The 24,414-nt window shown below is 40.9% G+C and overlaps 2 protein-coding genes across 2 annotated transcripts; both read right to left on the bottom strand.

The window, feature by feature from the left end:
• Positions 1–463: 463 nt before the first annotated feature.
• On the bottom strand, positions 464–5,676 carry cluap1 (clusterin associated protein 1). The gene is made up of 13 exons (XM_084011400.1): positions 5,589–5,676; positions 5,246–5,311; positions 5,034–5,145; positions 4,666–4,750; positions 4,371–4,550; positions 3,825–3,920; positions 3,387–3,470; positions 3,157–3,290; positions 2,773–2,914; positions 2,526–2,604; positions 2,326–2,436; positions 2,174–2,223; positions 464–806 (listed from the first exon to the last, which is right to left on the bottom strand). Exons 2-13 carry the CDS (start codon positions 5,265–5,267, stop codon positions 627–629), a joined length of 1,275 nt encoding a protein of 424 aa, XP_083867526.1. The 5' UTR covers positions 5,268–5,311; positions 5,589–5,676; the 3' UTR covers positions 464–626.
• A 1,916-nt stretch (positions 5,677–7,592) lies between these two features.
• On the bottom strand, positions 7,593–22,968 carry slc5a5 (solute carrier family 5 member 5). Its single transcript, XM_084011396.1, has 16 exons — positions 22,878–22,968; positions 19,948–20,350; positions 19,265–19,330; positions 19,069–19,120; positions 18,632–18,699; positions 18,324–18,478; positions 17,845–17,985; positions 15,867–15,996; positions 11,635–11,723; positions 11,160–11,272; positions 10,879–10,949; positions 10,671–10,757; positions 9,657–9,907; positions 8,992–9,089; positions 8,784–8,854; positions 7,593–8,587 (listed from the first exon to the last, which is right to left on the bottom strand). Exons 2-16 carry the CDS (start codon positions 20,293–20,295, stop codon positions 8,477–8,479), a joined length of 1,851 nt encoding a protein of 616 aa, XP_083867522.1. The 5' UTR covers positions 20,296–20,350; positions 22,878–22,968; the 3' UTR covers positions 7,593–8,476.
• Between the last annotated feature and the right edge of the window lie 1,446 nt (positions 22,969–24,414).

Here is a 24,414-nt window from a genome sequence, read left to right as displayed (position 1 = left end):
TAGGTTATCATATTAACAATAGATGGCTCAAAATCAAAATCTACTACATTGCAACTACAAACTAACAGTTAAGTTTGTTATTGTTGTCTGACCTGTAGTATGGTTGGTATGTATGTATCTTCTTGCTGAAAATCAATAAAAAGTGAATTACAAAAAAAGAAAAAAGTTTGTTATTGTTGATGTTTCTCCATTTCATATTTCTGTTTTTCCTCTTATCAAGAATTTTTGGTCATAAATTGAACATGTAAAACCGAGTATTATTCAGTGTCGAAAGAAAAACAGTGTTATCCTCTTAAATGCAGTGGACTATGAACTACCAACACACATTGTACACAATTAAAATACTCAATACATGGCTGACTGACCATTGGGACAATAATATTTTATGCCACTGTCATACTTGAGTCAAGCAGCACAGAAGAGATATTACATATTTCTAATTTTATTAAGGTAAACAGCTCACACACACACATATATATATATATAAAAAATAGGGACTATATTGATTCCTTCTGTTGCAAAAACAACGTTATGGAACAAAAGGATGCATACATATCTCTCAGAATGAATTACATGGTCTAATCTGAGCTGGGATACAGGAACAGCTGGAGCTCGTCTGTATTCATTCAGAAGTCATTGTCGCTTTCCTCCAGCAGAGGCGGTCTTATGCCCCCCTTGGAGGGGTGAGCACCCCGAGACACAGGGCCCTCTAGACTGTCATCCTCCAAATCCTTGCTCTCCTCCTCCTCGTCCTCGCCTTCATCTTCCTCATCATCCTCGTCCACATCAATCTCGCTGTCTTCAGTCTGAAACACCAGGCAAGCAGGAACACATAAGAACTACATCCATCGTCTTCCGCTTATCCTGTATTCAGGGTCGTGGGGGTCTGAAGCTGATCCCAGCTGTCATTGGGCGAAGGCAGGGTTCTGGACAGGTCGCCAGGTAACATATAGAGACAGACAACCATTCACACTCACATTCACACCTACGGGCAATTTAGAGTCATCAATGAACCTATCCCCATCCTGCATGTCTTTGGACTGTGGGAGGAAGCCGGAGAACCCGGTGAGAACCCACGCTTACACGGGAGGAACTCCACACAGAAGGAATTCAGACCCGGCCCAGGAATCGAACCCGGGAGGCGACAGTGCTACCCACTACACCACCGTGCAGCCATAAGTACTACATCAAATACAAAAAGAGTATACAGTCGAATCAGAGTATACAACAGGGGATGGAAAAAAAATATCATTCTAACTAAACACAGAACCAGCTAATGTCGCACAAAAACAAGATTGAGACGGATCACTGGATCACCTCTTCGGCTGTAATGAAAACATTCCCAGTCCAGATGTGATTGAACATTGAATCACTGAACGGGGAAATGTCCACCTAGCGTCAGATAACTACAGGGACCAGTTAAACCACTAAATTAAAGTAAAAATCCATTCCAAACTGTTAAAAAAAACCCACCAATGTTAAATATATACCCATAGCTGCACCCGTGGAACAAAATGCAATGAAGCTATCATTTCTCTCTCTAGGTATTCTGGCTCATTTTCCAATCCCATTTCTTATACTGTATGTGTGCTTCAGTAGTGGTATGATGCAAAAAATAGTAATAATGTTCTCTTTGAGAGACAGATAACGTGCCAAAAGCATTGCAGCAGGTCACATGGACTCGGCCATGAAACTGATAAAGGACCTGTGAACAGCCCCTCCTTCATCGGAGGATTTGAGAATGGATTTTTCCTTTAAAAAACAAAACAAAACTGAGGAACAAGGAGTGAACTCGATCCCGGTCCTGCACAAACCTTTCCTCTCCGTTGTTTTTTGGCACGAGGGACTGACCTTCTGGAAACAGCTAAAGAGAGCTTTTAAAATAAAAGTGAATGACAGTTAAAAAGTAAGATATGAAACAAGAGTACACGATGGAAACCCAAAGGGGATGTGGAAGTGATCAGAGCTGGTTGCACAGGGTACTTGGATAAAAATCATTAAATATATATATATATATATATAAAATAAAAACATAAATGGCGTGTCATTCTGTCGCAAGAGAAAGAGCATAGGGAGTAAAATTAAAAATTAAAAAGATGCTTGCTAAATCTGGCTTCAATTTAAGAAGAAAAAACAAGGAGTCTTGTATTGATATCGCCATGACAGCACTAACCTCATCACTATCAGCACCCTGCATGTTTCCGATGAATCGAGCTCCTCTTCCTATGGTGCAAAAAGAAGCAAAACACCGCTTGTGTTAAGTTTAATGATACGTTTTAATAGATTAAGCATATATATATATATATATATATATATATATCGTACCTGCCATGATGCCACTTTGTGTGGGCCGGGGCTTAGAAGGACGACACTCCTCTATGTCGCTGTCCGAACCTTCGTCCTCTGGAACATCCATGTCAGAATCCTCATCTTTCACTGTAGAAAACAAGCGTGAGATCATAAAAAAAGGGTTTAGATTATGTCACTATTGCTCTGCTTTAACGGCGTGTGATTAGTTGCCTCACAGGAGCTCTTTGTCAGATCCTGTTCCTCCTCTTCCTTCTTCATCGTTTGCTGAATCATCCTTAGTGCATTTTCAGCCTCCTGTAGTGGGTCAAGAAAAGGAGAATGAATATGGACTGTGTCACGCTGAGCTTTACTGAGACAAAGTGGTAATATGTTTAAAGAAAAAGTATGTTATATACAAGCAGTCCTATAAGAAGTAATTTCATAAAAACATGTAAGGATCACTGTTCTGGGTATCATACACACCTCGAACCTCTCCTGCTCCATTCTATAGTATTCATCCAGCTGAGATTCCAGGAAACAGAGGTTCCTAAACTTCTCCACAAAGTTTTCATATTGCTTCTGCAGATCTTCCTCGATCTTCTCATATTCATCCATGAAGGCCGGCCTAAACAACGGTGCAATGAACGGAAAAACAAGCATTTACAAGCTTTGTTTAAAGACTTGGTCGAAGAAAGAAAACGTGATTAATCTTAAATGACAAATGTTTTGAGCAAAAAGTGATAATACATTAAAAAAATAAAAATAAATTCACATTCACTCTATGCTTTGTTTTAGTTTGCCAAAAGGCACTTGGGGAATCATTCCTGTCACTTAGCCTGTCTGCTAGTTGTCGGGTTATGAACTGACCTGACGCTCTGCAGGGTCTGGAGCCTCTTCCGATTCCTCTCCAGCTCCTGCTTCTTCTTTTCTATCTTGGCATCCAGACTGGTTTCATCAGAAACAACATTACCCAGCATGTCTTTCGTCTTCTCCACGCTTTCCTTGAACACACAAGGGTATGATGACAGATTCAGTAACATTTCAAAACAGGTCCGGTGTGTGAAAGAAAGTGTGGTTTGGTCAGGATGAGTACATACTAAAACCTCCTTGATGGCAACTCTCAGGGCCTTTTCGGTCTCAGTGACCTCCAGAGGTCTGGCGATGGCTGCAGTTCTCATTTCCTGTGGGAACATCAAAAAAACGAAAAACTGCAGTCATCTCCTGCATCCCTTTCACTTATGTATGTTCAAATAGACTGCATTACAATTGGAGAGCTGCTAACGTCTGAGTGCCGCTTTGGTTTACCGCAAAAAAACTAAACAAAGCCACATCATGCTACTCATCAGCACTCACAGTGGGATAGTTTAGGATTAAAAGGTTACTTGATGGCCAATATCAGTTTACGTTTAGGTAAGTCAATTTAGGTTTCTCATTGACATTTAAATTAAAGCTTATTACTTAAAATAGTTTCAGACAAAGCTATTATGTTTCTTAAAATGCAGTATACGTGTCTGTTATCATAGGTTTCCCCTCACCCTTAGGTCCACTTCTTTCCCTAGTAAATCATACAGCGACGCTCCTTTCGACGTGACGTCAGATGCCAGCTGCCGAGCAGCTTTAAGATCTGAAATCTAAAATGAAGACACAGAGAGATATCATTTCACAAGGTTCTCTATTCCACTTCTGATTTTAGAGCAGATAACAAGGGAAGTCAGCAAACAGGAAATAGAAAAAAGACTTATAATGTCAAAGTTTTTAAATGTCAAAGGTAAAAAAAACACAAAGATATTAAATTGCATGGAGTGCTAAGTCAAATATATTACATTGACTGTTATGTAATGTAATCTGAGAGTCTCCATGGATATGAGGCAGATTTACAGTGACATACTAGCTGTTGTTCAAGTCAAATAATGCACCAAAACTTAATCAAACCAACCTGAATGCAGGGCACATTCACATCTGCTAAATTTGGAAAATATAATGATTCATCTAACTCAAACTCATTACATATGATATCTTAGTTATAGAGAATAAAATTAAATACAAGAGATATATCATTGTGTAAAAAAATTGCATCTCACCCGTGAGCCCAGGTCAAACTTGAACTTGCTGTTGTCCTCGTCTGTCCTGTCTGCCAGGGCCATCTGCTTGGTCTTCATAGCGCTGTACAGCACCGAGGTGATCTTGAGCATCTCTTTCACCGCGTAGCCGTCGGCCTGGTAGAGGCGCTTGGTGTTCAACTTGATATGAGCCTTTGTCGCCTGCAACCCAAAATGAGACACCAGTTAAGACCGACTGACTAACAGCAGGCCTTAAAATTGCTCAAGGTATCTGCGCATTTTTGATACAATAAACATTTTTTTTTTTAAATCACACCATGAACTGGGCCACAGCCTTGATGAAGAATATTCTGTCTGACTCTGTATCTACATCTGTGGGAATATCCATCTGAGGCTCATATCTACAATATAGAAGGAGAAAGAGAGGGATAAGGAGCAAAAGATAAGAGCAAAATATACATCATATACAGTATATACACATCATCTCAATGCAAAACAAAGCATGGAGCAGAATAAGATGACATATAGAGCTTTACTTCCAGAGCAAGAAAATTAAACATTAAACTGAAAAGCGACAATTTACACTTATTACACAACGTTTTGCTTAAATTAACACAAACATGACACAAAGAACATTAAGTGGTTACTTCTTGGTGGATTTAGTAGAGTTTAGTTTAAGCATACCTCTTTACGAGCCAGATTAGGATTTCTGCCACTAAAGTGAAATTTGGTGTTCTGAAGTTCTCCATAGAGATCAGCCGAGAATAGCCCAAGGCCCTCATCATCTCTGTGAAATCTGACATATGAGATGCAAGAATTACCAAAAATGTATATAGACAACTACAAAAAAATACAGCTTTTCTTGGCTTTAATGTTTACTGTATCCAAAAACGTACTTCTTAAGTCTCTGAACGACATCTTGACGTGTCAGCACCACAACAAAAGATGCTCCGGTTCCTCCTCTGGCGGCAAAAAGAGAGCACGTAACGTTATTTACAGACAACCAACACTGACAACCACATCTCCACGTTCATATAAACCTAACGCTAGTTGTGATATTAGTGTAATCTAGCTAGTTAGCTTGTGACTAGATGGTAAATAGTGAGCAAAAATGCTAACGCTTGTTGTTTAACTGCACGTCAGTAACGAGAGATACGTTTTACATACTACCTGGCTGAACCGGTTAACAATAATTAAGCATATCCGTGTTTACAAGCCTGATAAGAGTTTTACGGTTACCTGTCGTTGAGCTAGGTCACAATCGATGGTCTCTATGGAAACACCCGAATATTCTTCCACGGCTTCTTCGTCTTCTTCCTCCTTATTATGGCGGTTGGCAAACAACTGACACGCGCATTACCGCCACCTTCTGGACTGGAAGAGGATACCATTTCTTCTTCTTTGATCTTTTTTGTGGCAGTTGGCATTCACAATGTTGCATTACCGCCACCTTCTGGACTGGAGTAGGACATACCTTACCATTTCTTTTTCTTGTATCTTTTATGGCAGTTGGCTTTCACAATGTTGTATTTTACCGCCACCTTCTGGACCGGTAGTCAGGTTTTATACTTCCTGAGCGTCAATTCTTTGAAAGCATTTTTTTCTACTACTACATTCGTGCTTAAAAAAAAAACGAAATCACCGCTTCTTTCACCCTTTTTAACATTTGTACTGCTGAATTGTTTAATACTGTGTACATAGTCTATTATTATTATATTTGTGTTTTGTATCTGCTGCTGATGCTTTTGTTATTTGCACTATCCCCATTTTGCTGCTGTAACCCTGTAGATTTCCCCACTGTGGGACTAATAAATGATTATTTTATCTTATTGTATGTAAGTATAGTAGGCATACTAAATGCAGTAACATCCTACCACTGTTTTAAGTGTTATGTTGCTTACTTCTGTACTATAACTTTGTGTTTGAAACTGGTATTTCTCTGATAATGGCGCAGTAACCTCAGTGGCCACGAGGGGGCGATACCTCTCAGTGCGCCTCACACACCGCTCTCATATCTAATGGGGCTGCACTCCTGACGCAGAGCATGATGGAGCAAACTGGGGAGCCGCCGCTTCACAACAACGACGCGCCTGCAAATGAGCCTCCCGCGTGCGGCCTCCACAGCAAACGCCTCAAAGAGCTTGAGAATGCCGCCCTGCAAACCACGTTAATATCCCGGATGGAGACGGAATCTGGGGCGAACGCCGGGACGGGGACGCGGGAGCTGGAGCCGGAGCAGCAGCCGTCCGGGCAGGACGAGCTGTCGAACGGCTTGTCCTCGCAGCAGCTCAACGCGGATGCCGAGGCGGAAGAAGGAGGAGAAGAAGAAGTGGAGGAGTCGGGTGGAAACGTCGCGAAGGAGCGCGTCGAGGAGGAAAGGACCCTGACGGACCATTTAAACAAACGGCTGCTCTCCTCCTTTCTGGAGAAGCTGAACGAAAGAGACCTGGCGCTGCCCGGCGTCCAGCGCCTAGACTGTGCGGTTGCGGACGAGGACTCTAACAGGGCCGCAGAGGAGTGGTGAATCACCGGGCTGCAGCAGCATGAGGGGGGGGGGGGGGGGTTAGGCCTACCAAATTATTCTGGAAGATGGGGTGTCTGGGAAATGTTATGCTTACTTTTTTGTATCGTGAGAATAGGTGAATTAAGAAAAATGCAATAAATGACCATCATGATATGAATCAGAAGTGCTGTGATCATTGGGTTACATTGATCTGACAGCCATGGTCCAAGTGTGTGCGTGAGTGTGTGTGTGTTTGTCGAAGTCACACTCAATCAGCACCAGATGTCAGGATACACATTTTAATACCCAAAAGATATAATCACATAATTTAGTCTCATTTTGAAGGGAAAAGGATGAAATTGGGGGAGAATGGAATAAAAACAGTGTAGCGTTGTTATTTTTCTAAAATATAAAACAAGATTTAGTAAATTTACTTGTGTTAAAAAGCTCATTGACAATCAAGTTTCTTGCCAAAATGTATATAATAATTTAATAAAACCACCACTCCCTCCCCAAATATATGACCATATTTTCAAGAGACTAATCAAATAAAATGAGTAAAATATTTCAAACACCGGCAGAAATAAAACACTTTTGATATCGTACTCAAATATATAAGCACATAAAAAAACAGACTTGTTACTCTTTACCCATGTTCAGAAAAGGTACCATTATTAACAAGTAAATAAACGAAACAAAAAACATACTTTTATCGCTAACAGTGAAATGGGAAAAAAAACTAATTGTTAAAAATTGTATTAATTTACATTGTTGTTCATATTATGCAAGTTCCCCTGTTTATGTAGGCAAATGTACCACTGATAATAAGAAAGAACCAGAACCAACACTAATCAGTTATCTTGATGAGCTGTTTGATGAGTTGTGGAGACGTCCTGAAAGCCTTCACAGGCCTTTGATGAGCCAAAGAGGGAAGTTTCGACTGACTTCCATTATCTCAGTGGGCACCACAATCTTACGAAACTCAGAAAGATGTTTTGGACCATGGACCCGTTATATGCCGGGTCAAAGTGTTAAGAGCCCATATCCTGCACACTGTGAGCCTAGGCATGAATTAGTCAGAAATTACTTGTGACTGACCCTTAGCTATAGTCAGTTAAAAAATAAAACATAGTGTAACAGTAGCTCGGGCAAAAGGAGTGACATGAAGTCAGTTTGGATGAGTTATGAAATATGTAGCATTTTAAAGATGTAATGTAAAATTATTTAAAAATCATACTTTTTTTCCATATTCATGTGGAAAGCCACAACATCATCGTCATTCCACTTTATGTAGAAATGCACTCTCTATTTACTTAAGAGAGCACTTAAGGTATTGTAAGGATATTAAATATTGTAAGTTGAACATGAAACTGTTAATACACACACACTCACACACACACAGTTTACACTGGGCCGCCTGTCACATTGGCTGAAGTGCAGGTGTGCATTGCAGATATGGAACATACCAGAAATGTTTTTCTTATGAGAGAGTCTGTCATTACAGGAATTCAAATTACACCTGAGGGATTCTTATTTCTTCTTTTTTAAGGTAGTATTTTTTGTTTCATAGCTCCAAATGTGCAGTTGAAGTTGGGGCGGGGGATTTAAAACAATTGTCTGACACCTAAACTCTGAGTGGTGATTTAATATCACCAACATCTATTTTTTCATGTGTATTCTCTTCACGCAGGACCCTCAAAGGCACAAGCTGTGGTTTATCTGTTGCCTCGTCTCCCTGCAAAAATAAAGATAAATAAAGATTCTGGCTTTAAAGCAATAAAACACTGATGGACACTAAGGTACTTTAAACATGGTAGTAGTAGTAATTATGGGGGTAAAGCGTTCTCATGTTCTTGTTATACATCTACTGTACGTTTCCCCATTCTGTATCTAATAAAGTACAACAAAGGCACCAAAGTCTTAATACTCACTCTGCACTCTTGCTTGTTGTTCAGATCCCACCATAACAAACCCTCTTTAATATGACTCCTCTTTGTTGGTCCTGCATGTAGAGAGACACACAACGATGAATGATGAATTACTTACCACAAATAACAACAAAAATGACAACAGAAGCTTGTGTTAGAGGCTATCGGCTCAAAGTTGGTACATCTGAATACATGTTTTCCATCTTCTTACCTGTTGCATAGCTCACTATCAGCCCGGTTAGCACGACCAATATAGTTGTCATGGCACCAAAGTAGAGGTAGGACACCGAGTAGAAGTCAAGGAGGCCCCTAGTTTTTAAGGGGGAAAGGGTTTTTTTCTGTTTAATTGTTGTACTGTGAATTTATTAAAATACACTGCACAATAACAAACGCCACATCTGTTATTTATGTTATATTATGGTTTATATATATATACATATATTGTGATTTATGCTTTATATATATATATATATATATATATATATATATATATATATGTTATTTATGTCATATTATGGTTTATATGTATATACATGTTATTTATGTTCTGTAAAACATGGTAAAAATAAAAGGTTATAAGTGTTTTTCTTATATTTTTCACTAAAACACCTCTTAGATAATGTTTTACCCTTGATGGACGAGGAACCATATATGGTAAAAAAGAAAGAAAGTAAAAAAGCATTGTAGTGTCCTGTAATGACACTCTATGGTTGAAATTCTGAATTTCAAAGTATTTCAATGAGTGCCCGATAAAGGGTTAAGGAATGATCCATATTAATTTTTTTTTTTTTTTTATCAAATTGCTATTGTAGATGTTCATCTCCATCTCTAACTAATCTCTAAACCAGAATAGGGGGGCTCATTGAACTCACTGACCCCTGGTCATCGGTATGGAGCAGGATGGAGTCGGATAGTTGCTCGTGGCTGTTGTTCAGGTTGATGTTCATGCTGTTGTCCAGGCTGTTGTTCAGGCTGTTGTTCAGGCTGTTGTTCAGGCTGCCGGGTCCACACTTGCTTGTGTAGCTGTGCAGGACACCCATGGTCCCCTCGCTGGGTGGGTAAAGAGTTGAACCAACAGCTAGCCAAATAGAGAAACAGTAGCCCACAAAGATTCCAGAGAACGCCCCCTGAAAGCGCAATTTAACAGAAGATATCGGGCAATCTGGGGCCAACAGGATGCGACACATGAGTCTTTTTGGAAGCGCTTCTTCTTTGAGGTCGGGTTTGCAAATGCAAATGTTTACATCACATATTTTATGAGTTTTGTTGCAAGAAGAGACATTTATTGGTAAAAATGGTAAAATACAATGATCTGCTTTTAAAAGAAGGGTATGATTTTATAATCTCACGACACTTTACGCAGATTTTAGACATCTGACATAAAATTATATGAGTCAGTAACATGCAATGTCACTGCAGCGTTCATGAAAACCACGTAAAACAAGGACTGCTGGCCTGTACACAGTTACAACACGCACACACACACACTCACAGTGGAGGAATAAACATGAATGCATATTTAAACAATCCCAGTGTCTGTTTAAACACATTGCATTCATGTTCATTTAAAAAATATATATACATTTTTTTTTGTCAGTTTTGTCTTTGAATATCTATATGGAATCATTATATTTATAAAACAATCAAAATACATTTAAAGTTTAGTCAAATCCTTTAGGGGTCCTAGTTTTTTCTTATATTTATGGCTTTACTATCAATGTTGGAAGCCATATTGTAGCTACATCACTAATATAAGTAAGAGGACTTGGCATCCTTTTAAAAGGTAAATCTAAGGATTCTGGCTTTTTTTTAATATTTTTTTTTTAACCAAACTCAAGGATTCAAGGTATGCACATATTTCATGTAGCTTTTAATCCTGAATCCACTCACCAGCCTGTTTGTTGCAGGGACAAACATCCCCAATATGAATACTCCCAGGAGCGGACCACTGACCACTCCCATGACTGTGAATGATCCCTGGATAGAGAAGACGAAAGCAAATCTGCAGACTTTATTACAGAAAACAAAAGAGAATCTTAAACTGTAGTTCAGTTATAATAATCATCATGTTACATAGTAATAATTTGGAATTATAAACCTGAAGAACTCCCCAGTTCAGGAGGGAGGAGAGAGCAGCTACGGTGATACAACCAACTCCGTACAGCAACGCTTGGGAAAAGAAGAGAGTAAAATTCCTCCAAAATACAACAGCAGGAAGAGGGATCATCTACTGGGGCCAATGTGAGATATGAAATGTGATGAAATTACAATGAGATATAATTTGCACTCAATAAAAGGTGCAGTTTCTGCCTTACATCACGATTTACAAACACATAGAAGAGTAAGTTGAGTGGATGACTTTGGTGAGAATCGACCTACACAGTCCTTTGCAAAGGAGTATTAATTTCTTCTGGCTCATGTGAAGCAGATGAGATCTCAGCAGATCCTCCATCGTTACCGCAGCCATCGCATTAATACTTGTGGAAGCTGTGCTGTGAGAGAAGACATGTGGTCACCAGTTATCCCACATCAACAGATCTACACCCTTAATAGTCATTCTTGTGACTGTCACAGTATGTCCAGATATGTCCTTTTTTTCAATATGTAGCTGCAAAGTTAAAAAAAGGAACGCTGCAAAGCGCCTTTTGAATTAATCGAGAGATTAGATCGATTATAGTAATGGTAAACGTTTTCCTTTCGGTTTGGTGGGAACAAACCAAATAAAATTTTTTTTTTTTTACAAAATCAAGTTGTGGCAAAATACAGCCAACACATAATTTGTATTAACTGTACCTTGTTGTTGTTGCAAAATTACGCCACGTGCATTTAGGTTAGAAAAATCAAGATTGAATACCTGAGCGTCCCACTGTATGCACAGGCAAGGAAAAGACCTGGAAATCCAGGTACATCTTTGAATATGTCCAACACAAAGTATGGCATGTACTTCATGGAGAGGCAGAGGGGGAAAAATATCCGTGTTAGTAATAGATAAACATAGACTTCGACGTTGTCAACTTTCTTAGAAAGGTGGTCATGGTATTGTATATTATGTATATCATTGAGTTAGTTATAATATTAAGTCTTGTCTAGATAGATTGTTGTTTAAATTCTTGTGAAGCTGTTCATACTGAGTGGGCAATTACCTAGTTTCGGCCATCTCAGCTGGAGTGAATAGACTTGATTGGAGGAGGGGCTAACCCTGCATATAAGGAGCAGCCAATGAAACTTCTGTTCAATTACATTTTGTCTGAAGAAAGGAAGGAAGCTGCTTTGTATATTGTTGGTAAGTCAGAAACTAATTGTAGATACTGGGTTTAGGCATTCTGTGAGTAGAGCTAGTTGTAATATTTCGTCTAGTCTAGATAGCTTGTTGTTTAAATTCTTGTGAGGAAAGCTGTTCATACTGAGTGGGCAATTACCTAGTTTCGGCCATCTCAGCTGGAGTGAATAGACTTGATTGGAGGGAGGGGCTAAACCTGCATGGGGTAAACCAACCACTTAAGAGCTTGTCACTACAGCATCAGCTGCAGCGTCAGGACAGCCGAACAAAGACAGTTGAACAAAGACATGGGAGTCGATCCGCGGGAGTCCATCGAGGAAGTTCATCGAGGTGGGCATAACATCTCAACCACCACCCATTGCAGCCATGTGCCCTATCCCAGTCAGGACATCAAACAGGAGAAGATTTCGCCAGAGACCCATCGGTCAAGGTTGTAAACCATCCAATCTCTGCTACCCACCATTCTCCACCGGTACAGAACTTGAAGTACTAGGGGGGCTATGGAACTGCCAGTCTGCAGTCAAGAAAGTGGAACACCATTTCAGCGTATGTCTCCCTGCAGACTCTCCACTTCCTGGCCATTACGGAAACCTGGATCACCCCAGAAAACACTTCCACTCCAGCTGCCCTCTCAACTGGCTACTCTTTTACACACTCCCCAATACGGACAGGTCGAGGAGGAGGAACTGGATTCCTTATCTCACCCAGGTGGTCCTACCAGGTCCTTCCCCTGGACAACCTACCCCGATCTGCACTTGAATTCCACACTGTCTCTGTCACCCTTCCTTTCAAGCTCAACATCATAGTGATCTATCGCCCACCCGGTCCTCTCCGTGACTTTATAGATGAGATGGATGCCCTCCTAAGCTGCTCCCCTGATGATGGCACACCACTCGTTGTCCTCAGTGACTTCAACATCCACCCAGGAAAGCTGCACTCATCTGAAATCATTGACTTCTTCTCCACATTTGACCTCACACTCTCCCCCTCTCCACCCACCAATTCTCCCAGCCTCCTCATCCTGATGTCCTCACTCTCCTCTTCTTTGGATGCTCTCTGTCCCCTCACCTCACAACCAGTGCGATCATCTCCCTCCCCTCCTTGGCTGTCCGAATCTCTGTGAACCAACAGATCAGTGTTGCGAGCGGCAGAGAGAAAATGTAAGAAATCAAGCCAGGATGAGGATCTTGTTCACTACCACTTCAACTGTTTCGGCAGCTAAATCTGCCTTCTACCTGTCAAGGATCAACTCATCTGCCTCGAACCCCAGGAAACTCTTCTCCATGTTCTCCTCCCTCCTCACCCCTCCTACCCCTACCCCTCCCCCTCCTTCCTCCCTCACTGCTGATGACTTTGCACCTTACTTTACCAAGAAAGTAAAAGACATCAGCTCCTCATTCACTCCTTTACCCTCCCAGAGAACATCCCCCAACTCTCAACTCTGATGGTCTTACCAGCTTTAGCCCTCTCACCTCTGAAGATGTTCACACTAACCGTGCCACCACCTCCTCCCTTGACCCGATTCCCTCCTCTCTTCTCCAAGACATCTCACACCTCAATTCCTCCCTCACCTCAGGTCTCATTCCAGTGGCTTTTAAGACAGCTAAAGTGAAGCCACTCCTAAAAAAACACACAGACGCTGCTGACATCCGAAACTACAGACCTGTGTCTCTTCTTTCATTCCTCTCTAAAACCTTGGAACCTGCCGCCTACAATCAACTGTCATCCTATCTCTCACAGAACAACCTCCCTGACCCTAATCAATCAGAATTCAGGACTGCTCACTCCACTGAGACGGCCCTACTCACAGTGACTGAGTCCCTGCGAGACGCCAGAGCCTTATCCCACTCCTCTGTTCTCATTCTCCTCGACCTATCTGCTGCATTTGACACCGTCAACCACCAAATCCTCCTCTCCACCCTGGCTGAACTTGGCATCACTGATTCTGCTCTAACGCGGTTCACATACCTGACAAATTGTCAGGTTCACATACCTGACAAACCCTGTTCTCTGGAAACGGGTGTCCCTAAAGGCTCAGTAGTAAGACCGCTTCTGTTCTCACTATACACCGGATCACTAGGCTCTGTAATCACATTACATGGATTCTCCTACCATTGTTACGCAGATGACACCCAGCTGTTCCTCTCTTTTCCCCCAACCTCCGACACCCACATTGCAACTCGCATCTCGGAATGTCTGGCAGACATCTCGGTCTGGACAACTGCACATCACCTCAAGCTTAACCTGCATAAAACCAAACTCCTCTTCATCCCGGGGAAAGACTGGCCTTGCATGGACCTGTCGGTCACTGTCGAGGACATCACAGTATTGCCTTCGTCAACTACGAGGAACCCTGGTGTAATCCTCGATGACCAACTATCCTGCACCCCAACATCACTGGTCATCTCCCGCCTTGACTACTGCAACTCTCTACTGGCTGGACTCCCGGCCTCTGTGACTAAACCACTGCAGCGTATCCAGAACGCACAGACTGTCCTCCTCGAGAAAACGACCACATAGGTCGTGTGTCAAGCACCGAATTACGACCATATGTTACGTTTCAAAATAGCGCGCCCTCTAGCGGTCAAGTAAATATCGACACTCCGGTGTCTCAGACGATCGCCCCCCGTCAATCATCGGCAGAGACCCCCCCCACACGTCGACCTAAACCTACCCCCCCCCCCCCCCCCCCCGGTCGTATGAGTTGGAGGGCTTGTTGAGAACGCAGCAGCATGCCTTGTCTTCAATCTACCCAAATTTTCCCATGTGACCCCCCTCCTCTGTGACCTCCACTGGTTCCCTGTTGCAGCTCGCATCCAATTCAAGACGATGGCACTGGCCTTCAAAGGCCATCAATGGAATGGCACCCATCCATCCATCCACCTATGCTTACACGGGGAGAACATGCAAACTCCACACCGAAGGAACCCAAACCCGACCCGGGAATTGAACCCAGGACCCTCTTGCTGTGAGGCAACAGTGCTACCCACTACACCACCGTGCAGCCCCGGAATGGCACCCATCTACCTTCAAACACTGGTCAAACTACATGCCCCGATGCAAGCACTTCTCTCCTCTACTTCAGCTGGCTGGCTGGTACCACCATCACTGAAATCAAACAAATGTCGCTCAGCAAAGTCCCGACTCTTCTCTGTTCTGGCGCCTCAGTGGTGGAACGAACTCCCGACCAATGTCAGGACAGCAGAGTAATTTGCCATCTTCTGATGCCCCCCCCTCCCCCCCAAAAAAAGCACTTCTATGTTCTTACCTATAGCACTTTGATCATAGCACTGTTGTACTTAAGGTATACTTGCTGAACATCTACTACTTTACTCAGACGAGGACCTAACACTTGTTTCTATTTTTTCACTCTTACTTTATCGGCAATGATATCTTGCGGTTTCTTTCTTTTGACAAATGTACTTATTGTAAGTCACTTTGGACAAAATCGTCTGCTAAATGCCCTAAATGTAAATGTCAAAAATTGCTATGGGAATATGTTTAGTATGCTTTAAATTTTATTTTAGTAAATGATTTAATTTATTTAACTTCTGTTTTGTTTTTGTTTTTTCCCGCCATGCATTCATTATTTCCAGTTGTGAATTCAGCAGTTCAGCAACGTTTTTTATCCTGTTTTCAATCTATAAGAATCAATTCACCTTGTTCGACCTCGGTCACATGAAAGCAGCGCTGTGCTGCACAGCTAAAGTAAACATCCGAGGTGAAGGTAGGACATAATGACAGCTTTGAACCCTATACAAAGCATAAAGATCTGATCATAGATCAAAAGGAATTTCCCCGAGTACCAGATCGGGGGCAGAGATCCTCCCGGACTTCAGCGGATCACAGTTGATGTAATAAGCAAACATGACAATGCCGCATGTTCCTGCGCTGCCCACGATGAGGCACAGACCCACTTGGTTCACAAACAGCGCCCTGTAATCAAAAGCAAACATCATTATAGTAGATAGCTTTATTTTGGATATCAATATTTACTCACTTATGATGATGGTTATGTTACAATACAATCTGTATTTCAATCACTAAGGTGAAATGTAAAAGGGCATTTGTATCTTTTTAATGAAATCACACGCTTTAAAAGAAGAAGAATGAAGAATCGATTAAATCATCAGTTTATGAATAAATCTTGAATAAAACAGGGGAATATCATCATGAACATTTCAGAAAATGTACTAAAAATACAATATAATTTGCATACCACTAGTATATGATATATAGAAGGTGAATTGATGATGATGACCCTCACCTGAACTACCGACAAGGAGCAAAAAGGTGGAAGGGGAATGTAAACAATCTGATGGGGGTGATCATTATTATTATTTTTCATTTTGCTAAGAAAATCATCAAGCAATCATGTAAAGTAGAAATATAGTGTTTTATTCTTAGGTTGGAGTTGGTTTATGTAATTAATGTATTGCATGCGCCCTCAATGGGTTGCCAGTTCGTTGCACAACCTGTGTTTTCATGGTCGAGTGGTGTGACACTCAGACAGACTTGTCATGTAAAGTGTTGAATATTACGTGGTATGAATTCACTTTGCAACATGTAGCTATACATTTGGTTTACTTTGTGCAGTGGTGTTTCAAAATTCATGTAATGTCAAACACATTTTTTCAGTTTTTTCTGGCAACCCCAAAGCCTCTTGACCCTGACTATGCAGAGATACCACGTGATACCAGCGTTGCCTTGCTAGAAGCCGCAGCCACACATCACACATTTACACAGAGGTAAACAAAACATTAATTTTGGACCCGTCAAATTTTTTTTTTAATTATTCATTCACAATTGTTATGGGAATTTTGGATGTTTGTAATTTATAATGAGAATCTTTGTCAGGTCAGACGTTGATCCACATCTCCTCTTCTTAATTGTTATTCTATGACTAAAATGATTGCCTGTGTGGTTAGGTGAGAATGAGTGCCATATGACATGAGATAATGTCAGAGGACATTATGACATCTGTGTTCTATACATCTTGTCTTTGCAAGACAGGACATGACCCGCCTTTTGTCTACCGAATGATTCCTCCTCCTTAAAAGGGAGATTCCTATAGACTCAGGGTCCTTCCTGCTGTCTCTGAGCTTTTGCATGAGAAGGCAGGAGCGAACAATTTTCCTCTGCAGATGAAAATACTTTGTCGAATAAACCTCGGAGAAAACCTGATCCTGGTTGTTGATCTTTATTGAGCAGATTCATTTTTCCACAACACAATCAAAAACATGTTTTCACAAGAAGTGATACCTTGATTCTGCACCTTTCTAAAAGCTGGATGTATTAATTTTTTTTCAAATATTCGTTTACATAAGAATTTCATCAATATGACCTTTAAAATATTTTTTTAAATAAAGTTTATTCTATTCTAAGACTATTCTTGTTCCAATTTGTGTCTGAAAGACAATGTTTTGTTTTATTTTGTCACCATGAATTATGAATCTTAATTTGTCGGCCTAAAACAAATAACATGCTGGCATGTGGAAAGCAGTGTAACTCTGCTCTGAGGCATTAGCTTGATTATCTAGCAACTCATACTGCTCATGACTCACGCAACTTAACAACTTGGGTGACAGTGTCAATGTTGACTTTTTTTTACTTTTGCATAAGACACAAAGACCAGTCACAGACTCTTACACACACTTTAAACTACAGTCTACAATCGATAAACTAAACCAAACATTTAAATTCATGATAGCCTTTTAATTGCTATTATAAAACACATAAGACAGTAGATATTTTATGTGAATGACAAACAGGTTCTCCACTTACAACTGGGCATCTCTTTCGGTTCTGCAAGAGATGTAGCGCTGGACTTGAGCTTGGTTCACCCCGTACATGGACAGCCAAGCCAGCGCCCCTCCGACACTCAGGCTCCAGAAGGTGTAGCGATGCCGGGGGTCCACGCTGAAACTGGTGGGAGAATATAAACAAACAAATCAATGAGGCTACACTCTTCTTAGAATATTTTCATTTTAACATCTGGAGTTTAAGTTTAAATATAGTTTGACGAAAAATAAAACAAAAAAATGAATCCAGGTTCTGGATGGAAAATTGAGTGTGAACAATACCAGTGGTAAAAAGTTGAAGTTTCTTTCAGCCTAAAATAGTCTTGAATTGATGCATCATCATCGAAAGGTAATTGATACAACTGCCAAGGAACCGTAGAAAGACTATGACAAGATTCTTTAAAATGTGTATCCGTAGAAATGGAAGGAAAAACAAAATAAAATTGTGTTTTGTTTTTTTACTCATTGAAATTAACACGTGATCCATTTTGGGCAATCTCCAGCACCGCTGCAGGACCACCGACCAGAACCGTGCCGTGAACCAGAATGGCCACGAAGCCGGCCAGCATGACCATGATCTGGAACACATCAGTCCAGATGACGGCTTTCATGCCCCCCTGTTACAGACAGACAGGAAAAACACAACACCGGAGATTTTTACTTAAAAAAAAACAATGTGAGGGAAAGCTGTCAGTCGTTCAACCATCACCTGGGCTTCTTTCACTTTCACAAAGCTGTTCAACTATCCAAGCGCATAGGGATGTCCTTACCAGTGTGGTGTACAGGGTGCAAATGATCCCGGTAGAAAACAGAGATAGCCACATATTAAGTCCAGTAGCTGAAAACAAAAACAACACAAAGTGTTAATATGGATTTAATTTAATTTAATTAACCATGGTATTCTTAAACGTAATAAAATAACTAGTACATCAGTTATTTTCAAATTGTGATGTTGAAAAGCCTCTGCTTCAAAAGTTTGGCAGTAAAAAGCAAAAGCCTTACAGCAGTTTTTTTTTTTTATTAAAAAGGTGTTATTTGAACTCCCTTTATTCAATATGCTCAGCATTTACATGAGGCCATAATAAGGAGACATTTGTGTGGTTGATTGCTTAGCAATTATACTGGGATGTTTGGGTCTGAATGTAATTTACATTGCAATCATATATAGTCACGAAGAAGGGAGTGGTGGTGGGGTTTTTTTCCCTACTTTGGCTGAGGATCAAGGCAGGTGCATAGATGACAATCCCGGTGTAAAGCAGCTGGGGGAAAGAAACACATGTGACAAGTTTTATAATTTGTCCAAAATAAAAAAGACATGTGTACCTGAAGAAAAATGTGACATCTTCTTAAAAAAGAGTTCTGAATACAATATATAGCAGAAAACACAGTGATGTCTGTCTTACCGTCACCACCAGAAACTGGAAGCTACCCAACAGCTGCATCCCTCTGCCAAACCTCATCTTCAGATACTGTGACCGGCAGGTGGCTAGAGTTACAACACAGCAGAATAACTCTGCACACATCCCCCGTCATTCCTAACCTCCTATAATAATCCCACACATCAGGCCCACAGGTGCATTTCAACATTCACTTTTCTACATTACCATTGGTTAGAAACATCTTACTTGGGTATTTCAATGCTTAGTTATTTGGGTTCAATTTGCTTAAACCCTCTAATCGAACCTCCTCTTATGTCCATGTTCCGTAACAACGTGAATATTTTTTCCCTATGTCTAAACAAACACAAATGTAAAATCTTAAGATCTTTGAAAACAGGTGACATGAAACTGAAATATGTATCTTTCACCAGTCCAAGTTGTTTAAATCATTGGTTCTCAACTGGCGGGTCCGGGATGCCAAAGTGCCTGGTCCGGGATGCCAAAGTGCCTGGGCTTTTATTTTGAAGGGGATTTTTAATGTAGATATTGTGTCATTTCATTCAGTACATGTGAGAAGTTTTGGGTCGCGGTCATTGAAGGGGGGATGATGGATCCCGAAACCAGACCAGTTGAGAACCACTGGTTTACATTATGCTCCTGTTCTTTTCATAACAATAACTGGTGATAAACTGGAAGCTCGTTATGACCTGATTGGTGCTGGTGATGCGCAGTCGAAAGAAAATCGGCATGAAGAGGTAAGCTGTCAGCAGGGAGTTGATGCTTTGTCCGAGGCACATGTAGAGGAACTTAAAGCCGTATCGATAGGCCTCGGACGGAACACCCAGGACCTGGACCGCTGACATGAAACTGGCGCAGAGTGACAGCCCGACGGGCACCGCCGGCATGCTCCGCCCCCCGGTGAAGAAGTCATCAGCAACAGCGTCCTCTGGCCTCTTCCTCAGGGCCTGGAAGAGTCCGATGGCCATGGACACCAACAACATGGCGGCAAATACCGCGTAGTCGGCCAGGACGAAGCCTGCAGAATGCTCTTCCATTATTCTTTGTCCTCGTCCTTCTTTGCAGTTTGGTGGATTCAGATGATCAGTTGATCTGTGAATTTGAGTCAAGTAGTGAACTGTAGATTTCTCAATCTGAAATGTAAAAACTTGCGGAAGTAGCTAGTGTCTTCATTGTGACAGTTGGTGGTAAAGTGGGATATAGCCTATCACTGGGTTTAATAAGTCCCAATTATTCTGGTGAGTTAACTACTTGGTATTGTAACAGAACAGATGGCCTGGAACAGGTGTGACCAGTGTTGTGAAAGTTCACGTTTTTCATGAACTAGTTCATAGTTCAGTTCAAACATGTTCAAAGTGAACTATTTACATTCTTAGTTCACCATTTCAATTCTGAAATAGTTCAAAGTTCAGTTCATTTTTTTTTAGGTGAGAAATGAAAAAGAAACACTGAACTTCTTTTTCAAACTATGACTTCAATCACTATGACTACCTTCTAGCCTAAAACTGTTCAACTGCAGGGCAAACCACTACTGAACCATGTTTTTGTTTAGAAACAATAACATGTTCACATTTTTGCCTACAAGTGCGAGCAGATCGTGTCACTCGACTCATCAGGAAAAAAAAATCTGCGTTCAGTTCAAAGTTCACAGAAAAATGAACGTGTTCAATGAACGCGTTCTTTTGAACTCAAGCACTGGGTGTGACAGCAGTTCAGAGGTGGGTATGGAAATGACCTTGGCCAAGTTTGGCCCTCACCTCTCAAACCAATGCCTAGTGTTGAGGCAAAACAAAAATCTAACAAACAACTCCACCTGCACCGGTTCATCTTTCCCAGAATGAGGGAATAAATCACTTACAGACAAAGCAAGTCTTCTGCAGGATCTGACAAACAACCAACAACGTCAGTGTGCTTACTATAACAGGTTGGCTAGAGACCTAGATAAGCTTATGGGTGACAGTGTGAATACTCGAACCCCCACACCATCCAGTCGATGCTAGCTCCATCAAAGTGCAGTTAGACTCTGGTGTTTGTGATGGGAATGTTTCATTTAGTGGTTTATGTTAGGTTAATTAGAAGGTTGAATAGTTTTGACTTATAATATTCCAGTGTCATGAGGTTACCTGTATTCTGCACTTATGTCAGGTCATGTGTTACATGAGTTGTAGAATGGATCTTGTGACACCAGTACAGCTGGCAAGTCAATATGGATCTAATGAGTGGCTCCAACACCACATTCTGGAAGTTTGCCGTCACAAAACAAATAAAGGAACAATGCTTCTCTGATGACACATCACAATCAACTGTATAAAACACCATTCTCAAGACTGAAGAATTGGTCAGACTCTTAAGGAGTCCCTATCTGGCCAGATAGTTTGCTCTGAAGCTGTATGCTGGTGACGCGGTCCGCTTGGACACCCAGTTTTGCGAGGGCTTTGACTTATTAGACTTCTGTTTACAATCTGTCTGTAGCGACTGCTAGCCTGTTTTGGACTCTTTATTTAATAAATTACATAAAACTCTGTTAGGAGTAGTATTTTTATTTCTCAACAGGAAATCATAAACCCATTTCCCCTACAGTGTTCTCAGGAGAAATCGGCAACACCTCAGATGTGCTCCCACTGGGGAATTTTGAGGGCCGGTTCTCGAACCAGTTGATCGTGTTTCCACTTGCTCTCGGCCAAGAAAGCTGGTTCCAGAGCGGCACGAAATCTTTGCTGGTCTTGAACCATTCACGATTTATCCCATTCAGCATTTAAAGGTGCATGGACAGGAACAGCCTGCTCATTTGAGCTAATTTGAGCAACTTTTAGACAGCTGAAACTCAATGCATATCGAATCCAGTGTTGTTGGACCTCTGACAGCTGTGTGAAATTGATGAAAATCAGTATAATAGGGGACCTTTAAGTCAGGGGGCTGGGGGGCTGGGGGGCTGGGGGGCTGGGGGCGGAGTTTAATGCTCAAGGCGATGGTGGAAAATACGCTGATGCAGAGTTCTACTAATGTTACTAATCCTGGGAAGGTTTGAGCCCACTGAGACTATTAACCCCAGTCCTGCAGAGACTGTCCCTCCGTCCACCCACAACCACACCGGGGATAGGGACACACCTGGTACCACTAGAGCTGGTCGAAGGACTTTGTGACTTCAAACAAATAGGCATATATGTAGCACTAATTTACTGGTGTGCAGATGATTATTAATGCTCAAATATTAATAATCCTCAGGAATGTTTATCTCGTCAGTATTTGCAAAATCCTTATCTGTGAACTATATGCAGATTCACACTAGCATAAAGAGTAACAATACATGAGTTCACAGTATCTGACAATGTGCCCTTATAATGAAGATTTCTGTTGCTGTTATTAAGAAGAGATTTTTATGTTTTATTATTTATATGATACAAGTCACATATAAGGATATTTACTGTTCAGAAAAAATGTTTAAATCAACACTTAGTTGGGATATAATAGAAAATGATGTGGTCTTCATGGATATAAAAGAACAGAATTTAACATATTTAACCTTAATTTAACAAGTAAGGTTCTTACTTACTACAGTTTTAAGAGTTGCAGTAAATATGCAGTGACTGGAAGATAAATTAAATTTCAGAAGACTTACCCCTGACTCCATTCACTCCTTTAGATTTCACTCAGTGGGAAAGGAATGTGCTGACAGTCGTCTTCACTCCTCACTAGCAGCTTCGCCTCCAGACAACTCCTATAAGGCAGCGTGCATGCGTGTGTGTAAAGCATTTACACACCACAAGCACGTGTTAGTCTCCACCCTATAAAAGTCACACAGGTGTGTTAGGTTAAAATTATACAATATTGAGGAGCACATGGACCTGCCTGAGAATTATATACTTTGAGAAAGTGTACATTTCTTCTGTTCTTTTCTTTTAAACTGATACATGCTATGGCATTTAATCAGAATACATTTTCAGAGTTTCAGTTTATTGAATTCAATACACTGTTTCCCATAAAGTTGGAATATTCTGCTTTCAGACACAATCATCTGTTTATTCCTATTTAAATGCATCAGTAATCACTTTTGACCAGTTGCAATGTTTACATCCTGTGTCCCAATTACCCAGGTGAAATTAATTAATGCATAACATTTGTTTGGTGCTTAAAAAGACAAGACAAGACACTGTAGCCTACTATCTTCAACAATATTATCTATTGTATTTTTTATTTTATTTATGTTTATAACCCTATATTTTACTTACACTGTTTTAGGTTTTAGATTCTCATTTTGCATTTACTTTACTTTTTCTTTTATATGACTACATATTTAATGATTCTGATTTGCTCAACATGAGATACATGATACAAATTAATGTGGTTAATTGGTCAAACAAAGCAAAGGATGATCACTCCTTAAAATGGTATCAATGGTATCAGATCGGAAACCGTTGAGTTATCTATTCACTTATTGATCTCAGTGCTCTATTCAATGCAGCCAGTCATGATCTCGTCATAGTATACCATTGGACATGGGTTGTGCTCTCTCTGGCAAAATTCTTCATTCTTTCGTCTTATCCAACAAATCAAGACGACTTTGTTTCTTTTGGGAAGTTCTGTTCAGACTGTCTGTACATGTGGATGTCAAAGACACATGTTTTTGTTTGTTTGTTGGTAATGCAGGGAGCAGGACAAGAACCCAAATGAAAGCAAGACAGGCGGACTTGTGCAAATCTATGACTTAATGCAATATTGAGCTTATAATCAGAGGCAGGCAGGTAGCAGGAACAATAGGCAACAAAACTCCACACAGCAATGAATACAAACCGAAAAAATCTGTCCATGTAAGTGAGTGATGAGGTGAGATGCAGGTGAGGGGATCCATCCATCGTTTATAGCTTATCCTTATCCTGTATTCAGGGTCAAGGGGGGGGATCTTTGGCTTCACAGCGATTCGATTTGATTAACGATACAGTAGTTGGCGATTCGATTCAAGGACATTTTTTAATTGTTAGACAGACAACCATTCACACCTACGGGCAATGAACCTATCCCCATCCTGCATGTCTTTAGACTGTGGGAGGAAGCCAGAGAACCCAGAAAGAACCCACACTTACACGGGGAGAACATGCAAGAATCGAACCCAGGACCCTCTCGCTACAGCACCGTGAAGGCAGGTGAGGAGATGGAGC

Source organism: Eutrigla gurnardus (genome assembly GCF_963514095.1).
Source record: "Eutrigla gurnardus genome assembly, chromosome: 6".
Taxonomy (NCBI): Eukaryota; Metazoa; Chordata; class Actinopteri; order Perciformes; family Triglidae; genus Eutrigla; species Eutrigla gurnardus.
Note: the sequence above shows the minus strand (reverse complement) of the source record. Positions and strands in the feature narration are given on the sequence as shown.

What these genes read in the sequence shown, in the direction of transcription:
- slc5a5 (XM_084011396.1), bottom strand. Translation starts at nt 20,295, where the DNA reads ATGGAAGAGCATTCTGCAGGCTTCGTCCTGGCCGACTACGCGGTATTT. An exon ending in ACTCCTTTGCAAAGGACTGT is followed by an intron (nt 10,950 to 11,159) that starts GTAGGTCGATTC and finishes TCTTTTCCCAAG; the next exon opens with CGTTGCTGTACGGAGTTGGT. An exon ending in CTCCATACCGATGACCAGGG is followed by an intron (nt 9,090 to 9,656) that starts GTCAGTGAGTTC and finishes CTTAAAAACTAG; the next exon opens with GGGCCTCCTTGACTTCTACT.
- cluap1 (XM_084011400.1), bottom strand. Translation starts at nt 5,267, where the DNA reads ATGTCGTTCAGAGACTTAAGAA. An exon ending in GGAAAGAAGTGGACCTAAGG is followed by an intron (nt 3,471 to 3,824) that starts GTGAGGGGAAAC and finishes ATGTTCCCACAG; the next exon opens with GAAATGAGAACTGCAGCCAT. An exon ending in ACAAAGTGGCATCATGGCAG is followed by an intron (nt 2,224 to 2,325) that starts GTACGATATATA and finishes TTTGCACCATAG; the next exon opens with GAAGAGGAGCTCGATTCATC.